At 37.9% G+C, this 17,234-nt stretch overlaps 1 protein-coding gene across 1 annotated transcript; it reads right to left on the bottom strand.

The window, feature by feature from the left end:
* Positions 1-715: 715 nt before the first annotated feature.
* LOC145219738 (MAM domain-containing glycosylphosphatidylinositol anchor protein 2-like) lies at positions 716-14,990 on the bottom strand. Its single transcript, XM_080087061.1, has 22 exons — positions 14,805-14,990; positions 12,800-12,941; positions 11,302-11,435; positions 10,834-11,004; positions 10,050-10,226; positions 9,539-9,701; positions 9,224-9,336; positions 8,641-8,780; positions 8,172-8,284; positions 7,738-7,856; positions 6,674-6,834; positions 5,776-5,908; positions 5,257-5,356; positions 4,515-4,814; positions 3,967-4,064; positions 3,489-3,626; positions 3,358-3,396; positions 3,021-3,182; positions 2,431-2,565; positions 1,939-2,066; positions 1,023-1,134; positions 716-959 (listed from the first exon to the last, which is right to left on the bottom strand). Exons 1-22 carry the CDS (start codon positions 14,920-14,922, stop codon positions 784-786), a joined length of 3,072 nt encoding a protein of 1,023 aa, XP_079943187.1. The 5' UTR covers positions 14,923-14,990; the 3' UTR covers positions 716-783.
* Between the last annotated feature and the right edge of the window lie 2,244 nt (positions 14,991-17,234).

Here is a 17,234-nt window from a genome sequence, read left to right as displayed (position 1 = left end):
GTTCTGAAGCGGGGTTTCATGATGAGCGCCACACGGCGAAAACCCACACAAAACCGGATTTTTCCTCCATATTTTCACACCAAAAATCGAAAAAAGGGAATGACTATAGCCTTAGGGATTTATCGAAATTCGTGTCAAGATTTCTGGTTTTCGATTCCGGTTTAAACCGGTTTGGAGGTTCAGTAGGAGGGTAGAACCGGTTGGAACCAGTTGGAAACTGGAATATTTAGGTGAAAACCCACTCAACACCGGACTTTTGCTTAATTTTTCGACCCTCGAAAACCTGAACAGGCTGAAAAGATATAACCTTATAAATTTTGAAAATTTCCGGTTTTTTGACCGATTTGGAGGTTTGGTGGGAGGCAGAAACCGGTTCAAACGTGTTACCACTCAATACCGGAGTTTTGTTCAATTTTTCGAACCCCGAAAACCGAAAAAACGGAAAGGATATGTTATAGATTTTGCGATGAACGGGTTTAAATTTTATCTTTCCAATTCCGGTTTAAACCGGTTTGAAGGTACGGCCGGAGGCAGAAACCGGATTGAACCAGTTCAAAGCTGGAATATCCGGTAAAAACCCAGCCTTAACCGGACTTTTTACAATATTTCGACCCCCGAAAAGACGGAAAGGTTATTTTACGGTTCTTGATATTGATATGGTGTTTTCTAAACACAAGTGGTCGGCAAACACTGCACAAAACGCTGATATGATACGTCAGCTTGGAAGAAAAAGGGGACGATAAGTTTCACCCTTTATCCGGTCAATTTATTCAGTACAAAATTTTACAAGTGCTTGAAAACTATAAAAACACCATAAATGCCAGTCACACACACAAGAACTAGTGTTTGTATCGGATTGTTTTTGGCGTAAATCGCATTTGCCACAGGCGACCAATCAATGTTCTTGAAGGTCATGTGACTTTTGGCTGAGTTTCCCGCCGTGGAGGTGAGTTTTTGAGCTGCAAAAATAAGGCAAAAATATAACAATCATAAACAAAGATAACATTAGCAAGTGAACATACGTGAAGCTTGGGTAGGAGCCATGGGACATCCTCCTGAAGTGAAGAGTACGTCATCAACTGCTATGTCGCCCTCATATCCGTTGTCGCGCGTCATTTCCGCTTCAAATATTATCTGTGAACAGTTATGACGCTTAGATGTGCCGGTTTTCCGTAACGGTTTGTAAATTCGATAAGGTAAGAGACATAAAATAATAGATTTTTTTTATTATACTTTTCGACAATCAGGCGACAGTCCGAAACTGAAAATTGCTTTTTGTCGTGTCATTATGCAACAAGACGAAACGCATTAGTGTATGCAAATCGTTTACAAGCAGACAGGTAAACGTGAACAGCATTGAAAAACAACAAAAGATTTTTGACCAAGAGCAAATCTACCCTTAACGAAAAAATTGATATGCTTCGGGGATGGATATGGGATAACATGGACAAGTTGTTCTCTAGTGTGTTGCGCCACACGATAGCGACATGCTTTAACAATATCAATAGCAAGTAACTGACCTAGAAGTTTTTGAAACAGATTGCATGCTTGGTTTATTGTAAAAAGGAGGTAAACGATACTGATATCTGAATCCTTTACTTTACAATATATTCAAAAACACCGCAACCGTTTCAGGAGTAATCCCGCTCAGGTTATTGCGTCAGTGTATGTTTCAAACGCCTGAGATTATTCGAGCGATTGCTTGCCACAGCAGAAAAATGCGGGTCGGGATGTTTAAGTTTAGGGTGAAGTTTAAATAAAACCAAACTGATTACGGCCTGATTTCACACTCAGCCACGTTTGTGCTGCAATCTCACTATCTTTTTTTAAATAGGCGTCTTAGGTTTGTACTTCTGGGTTCGGGCCCGCTTTTAACTTTGTACAATAGCGTACTTAGCATTTTTACTCAACGTTTGTAATGTCGGCGCTTTAACTTACCCTGTAGGGAACTTTTGCAGAAACTGTAAATCTCGCAAACAACCACGAGTCGCCCTGCTCCCCTTCTCTCCTCCATAACTCAGTTTCATTCTGCCAAGCGTCTGAAAACTGAAGAATCCGAAGTACACCTGTAAATTAGTTTAGTCTAAATCAAAGTTTCTTAACCTGGGTTCGTCTACCCCCTTGGCGTACAAAGTACCAATTACAAAAAGTAGTTTCATTAATGGTTAAGTATGTTTCTTGAATAACATTTTCACAACTATGCCGTTAAATGGGTAAAACGGTTTCGAATTTCATTTCAAAATCACAAAAATGTTCTTTATTTCTGTCATTCATGTTAAACACTAAAATGATATTTTGTGAAGGGTGCGTCTATTCTGTAAGTTTAAAGGGTGCTTCTATTCTATTACATAATTTATACGGAAAAAAGGTGACCGCGGTTGTATCGAAGTTAGCTTTGTTTTCAGTGCAGATAAAAGATTACTAACTTACCTATGTGACTTCCACGCATATTATAAAAAAATTTGAAGCAATTTTGTGATGACTTTTCGTTGTACACAAACGGGGTTAGCAATCGCGCTATGTCTCCGCCTCTTGTCGACGACGCTTCAATGTACATGTAACCGCCTGGTAAAGCAAAGAGCACCATTTTTCGTACCATGCTATAAAACATGCAACACTGGCAAGCAGTTTTGAATCTTGTCGCACTGCAGCTCAGCAGCTCAGCTGGAAGGAATAAATCATTTAAAAATTCAAAGAGTTTACCTATAATCATCAGCACATACCATGGTGGTTAGTGCAAAAAAAAAACATTGTTTGAAAATTGCGTGAGATCAATCAATAACTTAGTATTCGATCCATTATCAGTAAAATACTTGGTAACCCCACCCCACACTTTATTAATTCTAGTGGGTTAAAACAAAAAAAATCCAATAGGTAAGAGAATGGTCATTTGGTCACAAGAGTAAACCGAGTGAAAAATCATTTAAACAGTTTTTTCGGGCAAAAAAATATCGCTCCATAGTAGTTTTTTGCAGGATGCACACAATTTATTACCCCAGAAAGGATTCCAACGATCTTACCATTAACGTCCGAGTATGAGTGGTCACTCTCTGGTCCTGTGTTGGGAGTTCTTCTCGCTTGGTTTCTAGCATTGTTCCATCTCCAGTTAAGTTGGTCGGTCACCGTGTCTTGTGTAAAGCCACAGATATTCGACTGATCAAAAGAGCAGAAAAATGATTGCTCTGTAAACAGTAAAACGTTTGCAATTTTTGCAGCTTGTTCTTTGACAAACTGAAAAGTTGCCAGTACGTGATATGTTGAAAGCAGAGCTATAGTTATAACATATATGTTACTGAAATCTCAAATAGTTCTTTGGAGCTTTAGACAAGTAGTCAAACTCAATAACTGCAAACTTACTGCTTGGTTGAAGCGTAGGTCCAATTCCGTTTGCAGATCCTGTGTAAAAAAAGTACTTTACTAATAGGGTCACCTTCGTGACAAGTTATTTCGTAACATAATTGAACCTGAAAGTTCCAATTGTAACTTACTTTCAGACCGAACTTGTATTACAGTTGAACTCGGATCGCCATAACCATAGTTGGTCTTTGGTGTAACTTCCACTTCGTAATTCCCACTCACGAGGTCATCCAGCTTGCAAGTGATCACTTCCCCATACGCAACTGTATCTAAATAATAAATTAAAAGCTTACAGTATGCAAGAATGATTTTTGGTTGCGTTATGTATCCGTATATTACTTAACGTATGACAACATTAAATTACGCAATCTTAAACTTTTTACTCGTATTTGTTATGTAAACGTAGCAATGCGGCGTATGCAAAAGGCTATAGCCGTATAGCAATGCGGCGTATGCAAAAGGCTATAGTCTTTATAAAGACTAAACATTCGGTTGGCAACTAAGATGAATAACTTTTATTTAATAATAGTTATAGGTTTTCACACACGATGTAGTATTTGTGCGACATAGTATAAGTATAACTTCTTGTACTTGAGCGGGGAAACTTACATGGCACCTTTTGTTTCTCCTTCCATGCGACAGGAGCTAAATCATCCCCCGCTACAGTGTCTCGTCTCGTTGCCCCTCCTAGTTGACGCCATCTTACCCTGAAAAATACAATAGACTAAATATAAACGAATATTCTGTTCTTTTGTAACTGACAGTGCTAATTTGCAGTAGCTTATACTACTAATTAGTAACATGCCTCAAATTTTGTCAGATTTTCGAATGAAACTACGAAACTTGGTAGGAGTTTATGGATTACAAAAGTAGGTATTTTTTAAAGGGTGCTTCTATTCTGTAAGTTTAACGGGTGCTTTTATTCTATTACATAATTTATACGGAAAAAAGGTGACCGCGGTTGTATCGAAGTTAGCTTTGTTTTCAGTGCAGATGAAAGTTTATGGATTACAAAAGTAGGTAACTATTAACTACTATATCCACAGCAACCAATGCACAGAATTCAGGTAAACCGCGCAAGAAAGAAAAACAAAAAACAAAGGGAAGGTGAAACTCAAATGCACCACACTAGGTTTGTATTAAATTACAAAACTCACCTGTATTCAGAAACCGCGTCGGCATCACCCGGAAATTTCTGTGTCCACGATATCAGATAACTGAAAGTTCCTGGCGGCGATTTTTGTGAAAACGAAACTTTCTCAGCCCTAGACAGAAACTCGGGCGCGTATGCCTGCCCCGTGACGTTGATAACGCAGGTTGCCGTGCCAACCGAGTTGATGACATCACAGGCGTATGTTGCGTAACTGCTCGGACTGATGACGGAGAGGGTCATTGTCTCTGACGTTGTGGAAGTCGCGATTTTGACGCCGTCTTTCTTCCAGATGTACGTCAGGTTGCTATGGGCAAGAGATATAAAACGAAAAGTGTAATTTAAGGATCAGTAAATCAAACAGTATATTGTCTCGTCGTTTTGAAGTTCCGCAATAAACTTTAATAATAACAAACTTTAAGGCTACATGGCTACACTAGCCAATACGGCATATATCTTATCACCAGCACTGATAAGATCTAATAACTCGAAACAGTGTGCATGGACTGCAGCTATAACAAACTTTTCGTAAATGTTTTAACTAAAACCGATTAAACAACGAATTAACCAGTTAGCATGAACAACACGTGGACCAACTTTTTTTCTCACCCTCTAGGTCTCATTTAGCTACATCATTTATGTAACATTACGCACCAAATGTTTATAAACCAAACTTCACAGGTCTGTTGTTTCAGTAAACAAGGGGTTGTACCAAAAAAACAAATAAAGAGGATGGACGGCTGACTTACTTTATGGGACTGGCATCGATAACGTTGCAGGATAGAACGACCTGGCGCGCATCGACTCTCGTTCTTATGGTGAAGCTCGTTCGTTCTACTGTGGGTGGGTCTTAAAAAAACAAAACGCTTGTTGCACAAGTGAAAAACATAAGCTTTATGTCAAAAAAGGAAAATTTTAAAGTTATTTTAATAGGTTTTACATGACTGTTTACATTTCTGCGAAATGTTTTGTGATTTTTGTGAAAAAATGTCTTTGATTTTGAAATGACTGCTATAAAACTAACCAAAAAATGTAACAAAATTATTTGACACCAACTCCTCCGTGGTTCATGTCCAGATGCGGCACGGAACGAATTTAAAAGGGCACCGCTTTTTAGCGTGTTTCTCCCAACAAACTAACGAGGCCGTAAAGGTCAAACCAGTGTCAACTGTCTGCAGCTTTCTTAATCAATTTCAATTAACAACCGTTTTTGTCACAATTACGAACGCCATTTTCAATCACTTCTTGTGAAGAAGTCAGGTTCTTACATAAAACAATCAATTCCACATCATCGTCGTAATCCTGTTTCCGTAATTTGCTGAATCCATTATATCTCGCTGATGTGCAAGTGTAAAGTCCAGCGTCGTCGCGACTTACGCTCGGAATCGTTAGTATGCCGTCCTGTCATGGGATTTGACCACAATTAAACGCACAAGGTTACATTTTATAAATAACCTGTATCTATGGATCTATCATTAGAACACATTAACACTGATTTACTGTCCTAGAAATAATGACAATCTTTTAGACAAAATTGTCTGCTCAGAAAAGTTTTGAAGCTGCTCGTAAATACATAGGAACCAAAGGCCCCTTGAACAGATTCGTATATAGCAGGGGTGGCCAAACTGCGGCTCCCGAGCCGCATGCGGCTCTTTGAGCCTTTGATTGCGGCTCTTTAATGTTGCACATACAATAATTGCAAAGTTTAGTCAGAAAACGTTGTTGAGAAATAACTGCAAAAAAGAAAGATAAACAGGAAAATATAACTTTTAAAACAGAATGGGAGGAGGAGTTTCCATTCATTGATAATGAAGGCAAACCTGTGTGTCTTATTTGTCCAGTTTCGCTCAGTCATTACAAAACTAGTAACTTGAAACGTCGTTACGAAGCTAAACACAAAACTTTCCCATCATCTAAGCCTAATTTCAAACACCTTGCAGCCTAGGTGGAGACACACAGTATCACCACACAACAATAATCATTATTTGATAGCGTAGACTTCATTCCGAGTCAATAAATTCGTTTTTGATTTTTTGCGTTGCGTCTCTTTTAATACTAAGTTTTGTGAGAGGCGGCTCGAGCATGAAGCAGGTCTGGCCACCCCTGGTATATAGTGTGTCAACAGGCCCTTGTTTTTTTATGTTTGAAGTTAAAGACATAACTGACGTTTGTTAATTCCTCCACATTCCCGCTGGGCATCGTCATATTTTCGTCACGTCGCCACAAAATTAGTGGTTTGGGTTTTCCCCGCGAAAAGCATTTGAGTTTTGCTAGCTCCCCCTCGCGGACAAGCACAGGCGACACCTCGCGGCGAATTTGAGCTGGAGCTAAAAATAATATTTGTAACCAAAACCATCTTTTTGTCTTAGGACATTCATACAAGTTATCTTAGTACACTATAAGCTACATTACATGTGTACAAGATTGACAGCGAATGTTGGATATTCTTTTGTTTGTGCTAAAACTGTGTGGGCGGATCCTAATGATGGCATTGTTGGATTTTGTTTGTAGATTAAAGGAAACACTGCTTGTAAGTGTTGCTGACCAGTTTATGTTTTGTGTTAAACCGGGTCAACAAAGTAATAAACCAAGAACGCCCAGTTGTACTTAAGCTACAGGAAAATTCTACTGTTTTTGAAATTGAATTTAGACTAACCAACAAGTGTAAGCAAAAAAATGTCTAAAAAGTTGTATCACATCTTACAAGTTATTAACATTCAAAACAGCATTGACCTCTGATGTTTTTACTGTGGTCCACTGGTCAGCTAAAACTGTGTTGTTACATTATGCGTCGAAAGCAGCACAAGAAAGGAGGTGGTACTGCTTTCAAAGTCATGAATAAGTTATAAGTGTTCGTCATCAGGTTTCTGTGGTTTCGTATCGAGCAAAGCGCGGTTGATTAAGAAACGCAAAAACAACGGGTAACATGACAGAGTTCACCAAGACGAATGAGCCTTCTGTTTCTGCCAAGTTATACCACAACTACGCCACTTTACAGTAAAGTCCACAGGAGCTCGAACAATGCGTGTTGTTGCTGAGGTTCTTATACGTGTATGTATGGAAAAACAGTTTTGGATAAAAAGTAATATTAATCATGAAGTGCAACCGAATCAGAATTAGTCAACACGTCTCAAAGATCAAAAATACTATAAATGTCAGTCGTTTTCGGTACCTGGCAGCACATACTTGATTTCGTATGTGATTGCTCTTAAGAAAAACTTTCGACATACCTGAGTCTGATGTAATCGTAATTGTAGCTGACACGCTCATGTTTTTCTGACCGCGTAACTGCGCCATACAAACGTACTGTCCATAGTCGTCACGTGTAAGAGTCTGGATCTTCAGGCGGCTGCGTTAACGTAAAAAATCATAAAAATGAACACTAATCAGGTAATAGTAGTGTCATGCCGGAGTTTTGTTTTCAAGAGTTTGGAATATATAGTAAGATTGACCTTACATACAAACAGTTACAGCGTTTTGAATTGCGTTTTTACTTTACCTTATTTACGTAACAACATTTTTTCTGTGTATGTTCAGCATGCTTCTTGTCATAACTAAATGCTAAAAGTTACAAGTAACGGTCACGACCAAATGCCTTTCTGTTGTGGTTTCGGAGTCACGTAACATCTACGGTGAAATAAAATTCATAGATTAGGCTTAAGACCTGGACTTTTCGGGATAGGTAAATCCCCTTTTAACTTCCTCAGTGTCGAGTGACGTAATTGATATGTCTGGATCGATTCCATTCAAAACTTCAACCCTTTCGGCGTCGGAATTCTAAAAAAATGGAAGAAATGCAGACCATTTAAACCAAGCTACAAACGTGTTTGACAAGACTGATGTGGTATGCGATTGAAATATATCCCGCAAACGCAGAGGAATATAAAAAATAACACCAAGAAACTTCCAAGTGGACATATAAATGTGTGGTTAAATCCTAAATGTTTTCTTCGACAAAAAATGATGTGAGAACCATGACATCAATTTTGTTGGTGTGACTTTGTCTGCTGGGTCGCACGTAATGATTTCTTTGCTTCACACCTAATATCTATTGGAAAATCTGATTTATGATCATTTTTTATCAACATAATATCAATCTGCTCATCGAGATTTTAAACATGCAGAAATCTTACCAATTTAAACCACGAATATTGAAGCTCTGAGTAGGGTGACGCGTCAGCATGGCACGTCATTTTCATGTCACTGCCAAGAGCAAGTTGTCGGTCGTCTTGTAGAGGGTCCGGTGTTATCCAGTACACGATAGGTTTGATGTCTTAATACGAAACAAGTTATTACGAACTGGTAACAGAAAAAAGGGCAACAAAAGACGTAACTCAAATCTGTCGTTCTTTGTATTTAAATGCATGAAAATGTGGGTTCAGTAAACGTTTATTGCATTAAATTCACCGTGGTAAATCGTCACATTGTAATTACTTTGCAATATAACCTAAGCCAGACGTGTTCGCTACGTCAAATTGATTTACTGGAAATGTCATGATAGAAAATGCACTGTGATATTGAATGATTACATAACTGCAAAGAAATTACCGGACAGTCAACAAGCAAGATGAAGAACACAAAAATCAACTTCATGATGAAATTCTTTTACATCTTAAAGTAATTATAATTTATTTATTTCTATTTGGGATCATAAACTTTTTCGGTGGTGTTATCAAAAGCGTCAACTTTGATTTCATGGTTACAGCCTATACTTACATCTGACGATGATTTGTGTTGATTTACTGACAGGCAGACCGACGTTGTTATTTCCCACACAATAGTATGTTCCACTGTCTTTAATTTGGACATTATTAAGCCTCAACAAGTTTCTGAAGAACAGAAACAAGAAATAAGGTTTAGATGACAAACCATTTTACAACCGTTTAATCGGGGTCAGTTTGGTAAAAAATGAGAATTAGTTTGCATTAATCTAAAATATGTTATTGCATGACTGAAAAACTATGACAGGTTAAAGAGGTACAATTGCCCGTTGTGCTGCTTTCTTCTGTGTATTTTCGTGTATTTTGTTACCTTTTCTTGACTACTTCCGACTGGACTGGAAGGATTCCGTCTTTACGAATCCACGTAATCGTCGGTCGCGGGAAACCGTTTATTACATCACAAGCGATGTGGACGCGATCACCTTTGTTGACGACGAGATTGGCGGAGTTTCGAAGCGCGATTTCCGGCGGAGCTGCTCATCGATTTCCAAAAAACAAAACAAATGTCGGTCACCGATTTTTTTGAATTCAGTTCAGTTTCTTAATCAAGCTTATGCGAAATTTGGTTTAGGTTTAAAATATACAAGCAAATTAAAATGTAAAAAATCGAATATGACGGTCGAGCTGTTGGTCACTTGTCGGCCATCTTTGTTCTTACATAATAGTACATATTCAAAAATTTAAAAATACTTTTGCATTCGTTGGATAAATTTGCTTCATAAAAAGAACGCACAATAATTAAACATATGCAGTATACTGCGTGTACAAAATGGTTTCGTATAAGGCCTGTCAGTTTAAACATTCAATTATTTGAGACTCACCTATACGCGAGGTGTATGTGAAATTAGCAGATTTGTCTTTAATACTTGGTCCCCTCCCGTCATCAATGGAAGCTTGACATTTGTAGGCGCCGTAATCTCCCACTTTGGCGTCATCAATCTTCATCACAACTGACGACACTTCCGGTTTGTAGGGATCAACTCGTCGAATTGTCACATCTTATGATAAAACAAGAAAGGCATTGGTTTATAGCAAGGGTCTCTAAGACAACAGAGGAACATATTTGCTTTTTCAACGAAAGGCCATACTACTGAATCTTTTAGCGTCTGGGAAAAGGTTTGCTTCAAGGTTTGCAGATACTTCTTAACACGTAACACTTTCGAATTGGTGGCAATGTACAATTGTTTGATCTTTGGGCGTTTATGGAATTGGGACGAGAGTTATAATTAAAACAAAAAATAATAAAATCCATTTTTAGAGCATTTTGGCTTGTTCGAATTTTATTTTTTGTAATTTTAAACAGTTGCTAGGCCTCGGCGGGTTGGATTGAAAAATTTGCTTGGTTGATCCAACCCGCGGGGCGTACTTTGTGAAGCTCCTGGTTGAAAGCAAACTGTTGAAATTGGGTTGCCTTTTGATCATGACATGGTCAGATTTAAATCATTTTTTTGATAGCATTACTGCAATTTACTGTTTAATATCATGCAAAACTGTGTTCATTTTTTTGCAACACTAAGACGATTTTTGACCAAATTGGGCGCAGATAAAATGTGGAAAACAAAAATCAAACAAGGTCAGTTTAAATCGGTTGTTTTTGAAATTTACCTCTTCCAAGTTTGTCAGGGCGTATACGTCTTCTATTTTTCCACCAAATAAACGTAGCCGGTGGATAACTTCGAACTTCACAAGTTAAATACACCGTGTTCTCGTACCAAATACTCGTCTTTGATGCCTCTAACTTGGATGGGTGAATTGAAAAGGTCGGAGTATCCAAATCTAAACAGTATATCACGGTTGGCGTGAAAAATATATTTGCTTGTAAATGCGTGTTTTACGCAAACGAACGAGTATTTTACCTATATGATCAATTGCAAACATGATTGCACAACACACTAATGTATTTTGATATTATGTGTCCGTATACATGTTTCTAGGAGAATGTTTTTTTCAATCTCCTTGGCATTGAAAGCAATTGTGTGACCGTAATACCGTTTCTGAGCTAAAGTACTTTTGAGGAACTTGAAACAATGCCCGAAAACGACCGAAAGATTTGGGAAATTTTAGTAAACTTACAATAAACTTTGATAGTTTTAGTGGTGAACGACGGGTTTCCAATCCCATTTTCAGCTCTACAAGTCACCCTTCCGCTCTCGAATCTCGTTATCTTCCGGATGAAGAGTTGAGGATTTGTAGGATCTAAGTTTCTCCTGTAAGAATAAAAAATAATAAATTTCACGGTTAAAGCTACAGCATGTATCAGTCTGAAGTGCACTGGCCAAACAAAAGCATACACTTGCACGTGTAAATGAAAGGTACCCATACAGTGATAATATACTTAGTGGCGCTTGAATAATGAATCATTCATAAAGTATGTTCTACTATAAAGCTCTTGACGTACGCATTTGTTGTTGATAAAACTTGGCAATGAGTAGGCATTTTGCCCCCTTTCTTCTGAAATCAGTTGCCCTGGGAAACAATGCTAAGCATTGCGGACGTTTTTACGCACCTTTTCCGAAAAATAAAAAAGTGCTAGAAGATTTTCCTCCTAGAACTTTTGTGTGTTTATTTTCTGACATTTATGCAAAAGTGACGCCACTACTGAAAAACGTAAGCAACAACAAACACATTGCGCTTGTAAATCAAAAGCGTATATATGTCAAAAAACTCACAGGTTTTTACGATCTCTGACGTTCTGAACATGTGCAAGTGCGTTAGGTCTAAAATCAATATACCGGACTGACTAGAGTTTTAACCAATCAATATTTCTCTATTTAGAAATCTTGCTTTTAAAAACCTTTTTCTTGGACAATCTTCAAGAATTTAGGGAGATTTAAGCTTTGTTGAAGGGAGGTTTAAAAATTACTCAAAAATTTAAATGTTATTTTAGGCACGGATATAGAAACATTTTAAATGTTATTTTACGCACGGTCACTAGAAACATTCGCCAAGAGACAGTAGGTCATTTTTCCATTGTGTCGTAACCATTTTTTTTTCGTAATGCACAGAATTAAGGGCGTTAAGCAAATTTCTAATTTGGATTCATTGCGAGTTGATGAACATTCATTCGTTTTACTGATTTAATCGACAATTTCCCATTCAAACTTTGTGTCCACATTGGGGCTACCGAGTACCGTTACTTATATACTTAATTCGACTCAGGAACTAAAGCTTATTTGCCATTACCTATATTTGTGATTCAGCATTTTACTTAAGCTCATGGCCATTGCATATCGTCTAACGAGGGCACTATCTGTGTTGAGGTTCGCAAGGCCAGTTTCATGTCTTAATAGTTATACCGTTCGTCCGTTTTTTTTTTTAAATTAGTACCTATCCTGAGAGATTCTAGACTAGGGAACACGGGCCCCAAAGGTTACTTGAAGGGACCACGATCTACGAAAGGTTGAGAACCACTGCTCTAAGAAAATACACTAATATGATCAAAGTTTGAAATTAAAATTGCACATACATTTATAATTTCTGGCAATGACACATAAAATTGTGTTATTAAGTTAGTAAATTTTTTGAATAAATGGTCGCATTAAAAATTTCGTTTAGGATTTTTTGTTCCTACCTCGAAAGCGCTCCAGCAACAAACGACCACCTGACCGTTGGTGTCGGATGGCCGCTTGCTGTACACGTCATTGTTACGTCATCAAACTCCTTAACTATGATGTAATCGGTAGATGTAGGCTGGATTTGCACGCGTGGAGTCTCTGAAGGGAGTAAAGAATAAGTGTTGAAAAGTCGGCGGTTTTAATTTTGGTGACGGATGAAGTTATAGTAGGCCAGAAAAAACAAACAAAAAAGGTAAAACTTTTTTAAAACTCAAAATAACTACAAAAAATAAAAAGGTAAAGGCCGTTTGGCAACACGATACAGAATTTTTTTGTAATATAGGTAAACAGTATTTTTTTACAATTGTCATATATAGGGTCATTAAAATTATAAAGGTTTTCCCGTGGAATATTAACGCATAATGTCAAACATTGTTGAGCAATTTTGACACTTAAAAGCCAATTAACACCAGTAGAGTTTGTACACTATTACCGGATGGTTAGGCTGTAGTCGACATGAAAACAACGTTAACGTACTTATCCGTAAAGACAACGCACGATCGATCGACGACCTCATGCATCGCGTTTCAACAGCTAAATAACTCACTAATTAACGAGACGCATCGCCAACACGGACATTAATAAAACATGTGCTCTGCACTCCCCAAAACGCAACCATTCCTCCCCATTTTGATCGAAAATCGAGCAACGCATGTTTTATCGACTTGTGTTAGGCAGCTTTAATGCCTTGTGATCTTCAGGTTTAACTCTTGTAAGAAGAGCTTTGGGACTTAGTGGTCAAGGGAATTTCTTCATTAGCTCATCTGACTGTCCACTACGGTCCTGTGAGGCGGTCAGTCCGTTTTGCTCATTAGTGTCTGGTCACCATTGATTACTTGCAAGAGGTTGATGGATTGTGTGCATTAGGGAGGGTGGTTATTGAAATCGACACGCTCAAACGGGCAATGTTCATTTCTGGTAGTCATGTCTAAATTACGGTTCATTAAAAAAAAAGCGTATCTCCCAAACGTTGGTAATAGGCCATAATAAGGGTTGAGATTGATCTTGGGACTGCAATGATATGAATCAAGGCAATCCATCGCAGATAGAACAACTTGCTTAAATACTGGTCCAAAAAACAAAAGTCCGCAAGAAAGGCGGAACCATATACTAACAATCTACGTTAAGAGGGTTCCATGACAATACACAAATCCATGCAGCTAATAAAATAAGAGTTTAAGACTTGCACAATATCACACAAGCAATATAGGCCTAGTTTATTTCAGTGTCAGTAAATTTCATTTTATTCAGTAGAATCTAAACCGTGCAGCATTTTGCAGATTATGTCAATAAATAGCCGTTATAAAGTTTTTAAACCCATGCACCGCCACCCGAGTTTACGGATCGACCCTAATTAGTTTTGCCTTCTCTATCCGTAAGGTGCGTCTAATTAGAACCGCGTGGTTCGCTAGTAATTTTGTTTAACGTCGAATGATACGAAGTTGGCGCACAGACTTCCTAATGAATGTAAGGAACTTGAAGTTACATGCAATCTATAGCCAGGTTATAACTAAACACCATTATTTCCTCTTTTCGCATGTTTGCATTTTAAAGGCCGTCGCAGTACAAAATTTGGGACTCGGGATTTGAGCCCGTATTAATGCGAACATAAGGTAAAAAAAACTAGAAACTAAGAATTTAAGACCGAATACGCAAGCCTTTTCGTAATATTTAGATGCAAATTTGTTGATGATATCTGCCCAGATATCGATCAGCCATTCGTTACTCTCTGCTGGTTAGTGTTCGTAAAAACTTATTCTGTTGTACCTGAGAAAACTGAAACCAGTTTGTATATTACCTATTTCTTAAGGTTTTAATGCTAAGGCTTTCTAAAAACAAAGACATTTTGTGTAAAACTGCCTTACACAAGTCAGAACAGTTTCACCAGGTCTGATCGCGCAACTCTTTGACTTAGACTCCGACGTAGCACAGCGAAAATGGCATTATTAAAAGATTTCTTACTGTATGCTCCGATAGCAGGTCTGTATAGTTGTGCACTTGTATAAGTTGTCAGCATGCAAGCAATAAGCAAAGACTGGACTCTAAGCAGCTTCGGGTTCCGAAGCATTGTATTTATCATCACATACGAAATGGTAATCTCAAGGCGGCAAAAATTGTCAAATGAAAACAATTAGCCTACGTTTTGCAACACCTATCCATGTACAAACAAAAAAAGATAAATTTACTTAAATTTGAAAAAATGAAGGATACACGCCCACTGTGTAGTTAAATAAAACAATTAGAGGAAAGACGTTTTAAATCTTAATAGTTGCACACTTGTTGCTGTCAACCATGGTAGTTACTCTATTAAATGCCGAATAACGCTTTTGAACAAATAATACCGAATTACGGGCTAAACAAAATAATTTATAACACCAGGAACACCATGCATTAGGTGGCCTAATTACGAATTTTATTCCAATGATTTTAACTTTGCGATAAACTGACCGCTAACTGATAAACCAATATCAAGTAACTTATTGGACCTTAGTTTAAATATATTTTTTCTCCTCACTAAGATCTAAAATAAGTCAAAGATTCCAGTATCCGCAAAATAGTAAACCTGCTCTCTAAGCTAAAACTCCAATGCAGTCCATTCGTAGCCAGATTTGCTTGGCCTGTGGGGAATTTCCCGTCACTTTTTCTTCGTCCCTTTTGGAGTCGTTAAAACCTCAACATCGATCCGCGGGTTACTCCGCATCGAACCAGAAGCGGGTTGTTATTTAAAACTTTGCTTCGCGAAACATTTCAATTGTAAGGCTAATTATTTATTTTTCATTTTTGAGCACTTTTTCTAACACTTTGACTGCACACCAATATATTAAAAAAGATTTTTTTTTAATTTTATTTCAAAATTATTGTGCCTTTTTGCAATTAGTTTGCTATTATATTTCGCAATTAGTTAACAAAATGAATTTTTAAAATTTTATTTGCAATTTTCAAATTATAAATATTCCTATTGTATGAAACCTAACAGTTTAGGAGCACAATGGAAAAGTTTACATGATACAACCATGACATATCATTAAATATTCATGACTGACAGGCTTGTGAAAATGTGATATAGAAGCAAAGGTTACTCCAGGCATGACGGATCGTAATTGATGGTCCCAGAGGTTTCGTCAGGTTATCAGATACAGCAGACGCCATGAACGCTATGCTTGCCAGAATTTGCAACTGTTTGCAGTCGCAATACGATTCAATTTCAAGTTTTCCCCAGTGTATTTGACAAAAACTTTAAGAGAGATTTTTTCTAAGAGACGTTGCAATTAATGTGTTGATTGTTCGTTAATAGAGTCAGAATCTTGCCATCTGTGACTGATACAATTTTTACGAAAAATATGCAATTAATGGTCAATACTCAATGCTACTGATCGATGGCGTCATTATCAGCTTATTTGACGTTACATTGGTTTTCAGAATCCACATGAGTGATTACAGCACATTGCTCGATTCCACTACGCACATGCATGTTATGCAACGAAAACGCATGCATTGGAGTCCTGGACGCATGTGTAAAAACCAACATAACAGAACATAGAGCTGCCTGAACCGCTTTCAGAAGTTTATCACATTGGAAAGTAACAAAGGTTGGATCCAGAGCAAAAAAGCTAGTCTGACACACTTTGCTTTGTTTGAACAGAAGCGGAAAAATGGACACCAATAAACGACATTGACAAAGCGACATATAACCCCAGTTTATATATGGTTAAACCACAGTTTATATTTTTGGAAATATTAGGTGTTCCTTTGTAAGCGCGATGTTAGCCACGGCCGCGTCGGTGTCCTGGAGTTGTCAAACGCTGCCACTGAGCAACGATTAGAGCTCCGATCAAGTCACAAATCACTATACAGCAGATAAACCTTTAAGGGCTAAAACAGATCACTTTAAACTCGTACATCCGACCATTATGTAGTTCATCAGCCTTGGATTTAATGCTTAGACTGCAGTGGTTCCCAAAGATGTCATTAGGTGTGCCGCAAAAAATATTGTAATTAAAATCAATTAAGTAGGGCAGGAACTTGGCTGAATGGCCTGGCGCGCCTGACCCATATACAAACATTAAAAAAACTGATCGGGATTCGTCCCCGGGAGTGTCCTGGGTTCGAACCCGTAAAAAAACTAAGTAGAGTCGTCGTACCAGGTGCTTAGACCACTAGGCCAACATGCTCCACGTCTCTGAGATGTTCAACTAGGCTATTTAACTATGAGAGTGACCTGTATAGCGGCTTTATGGCCTCATAGTTAGTGTCTTTGTCAGCTAAGTTGCTGTGCCATTTCAAACTGTTCAAATATATTTTTTATTCAAATGTTCGCCAAATAATTTTTGTTTTTTCTAAAATGCGCCTTAAAAGAAAAAAGTTAGGGAACCACTGGCTTAGAGTATTCAC

The sequence above is a fragment of the Phallusia mammillata genome, chromosome 1, assembly GCF_965637545.1.
Source record: "Phallusia mammillata chromosome 1, kaPhaMamm4.hap1.1, whole genome shotgun sequence".
In the NCBI taxonomy this organism is placed as follows: Eukaryota; Metazoa; Chordata; class Ascidiacea; order Phlebobranchia; family Ascidiidae; genus Phallusia; species Phallusia mammillata.
This window is presented reverse-complemented; position numbering and strand designations above follow the sequence as displayed.

What these genes read in the sequence shown, in the direction of transcription:
- LOC145219738 (XM_080087061.1), bottom strand. Translation starts at nt 14,922, where the DNA reads ATGATAAATACAATGCTTCGGAACCCGAAGCTGCTTAGAGTCCAGTCT. An exon ending in AATATTCGTGGTTTAAATTG is followed by an intron (nt 8,285 to 8,640) that starts GTAAGATTTCTG and finishes CCATTTTTTTAG; the next exon opens with AATTCCGACGCCGAAAGGGT. An exon ending in TACGATTACATCAGACTCAG is followed by an intron (nt 6,835 to 7,737) that starts GTATGTCGAAAG and finishes TATTATTTTTAG; the next exon opens with CTCCAGCTCAAATTCGCCGC.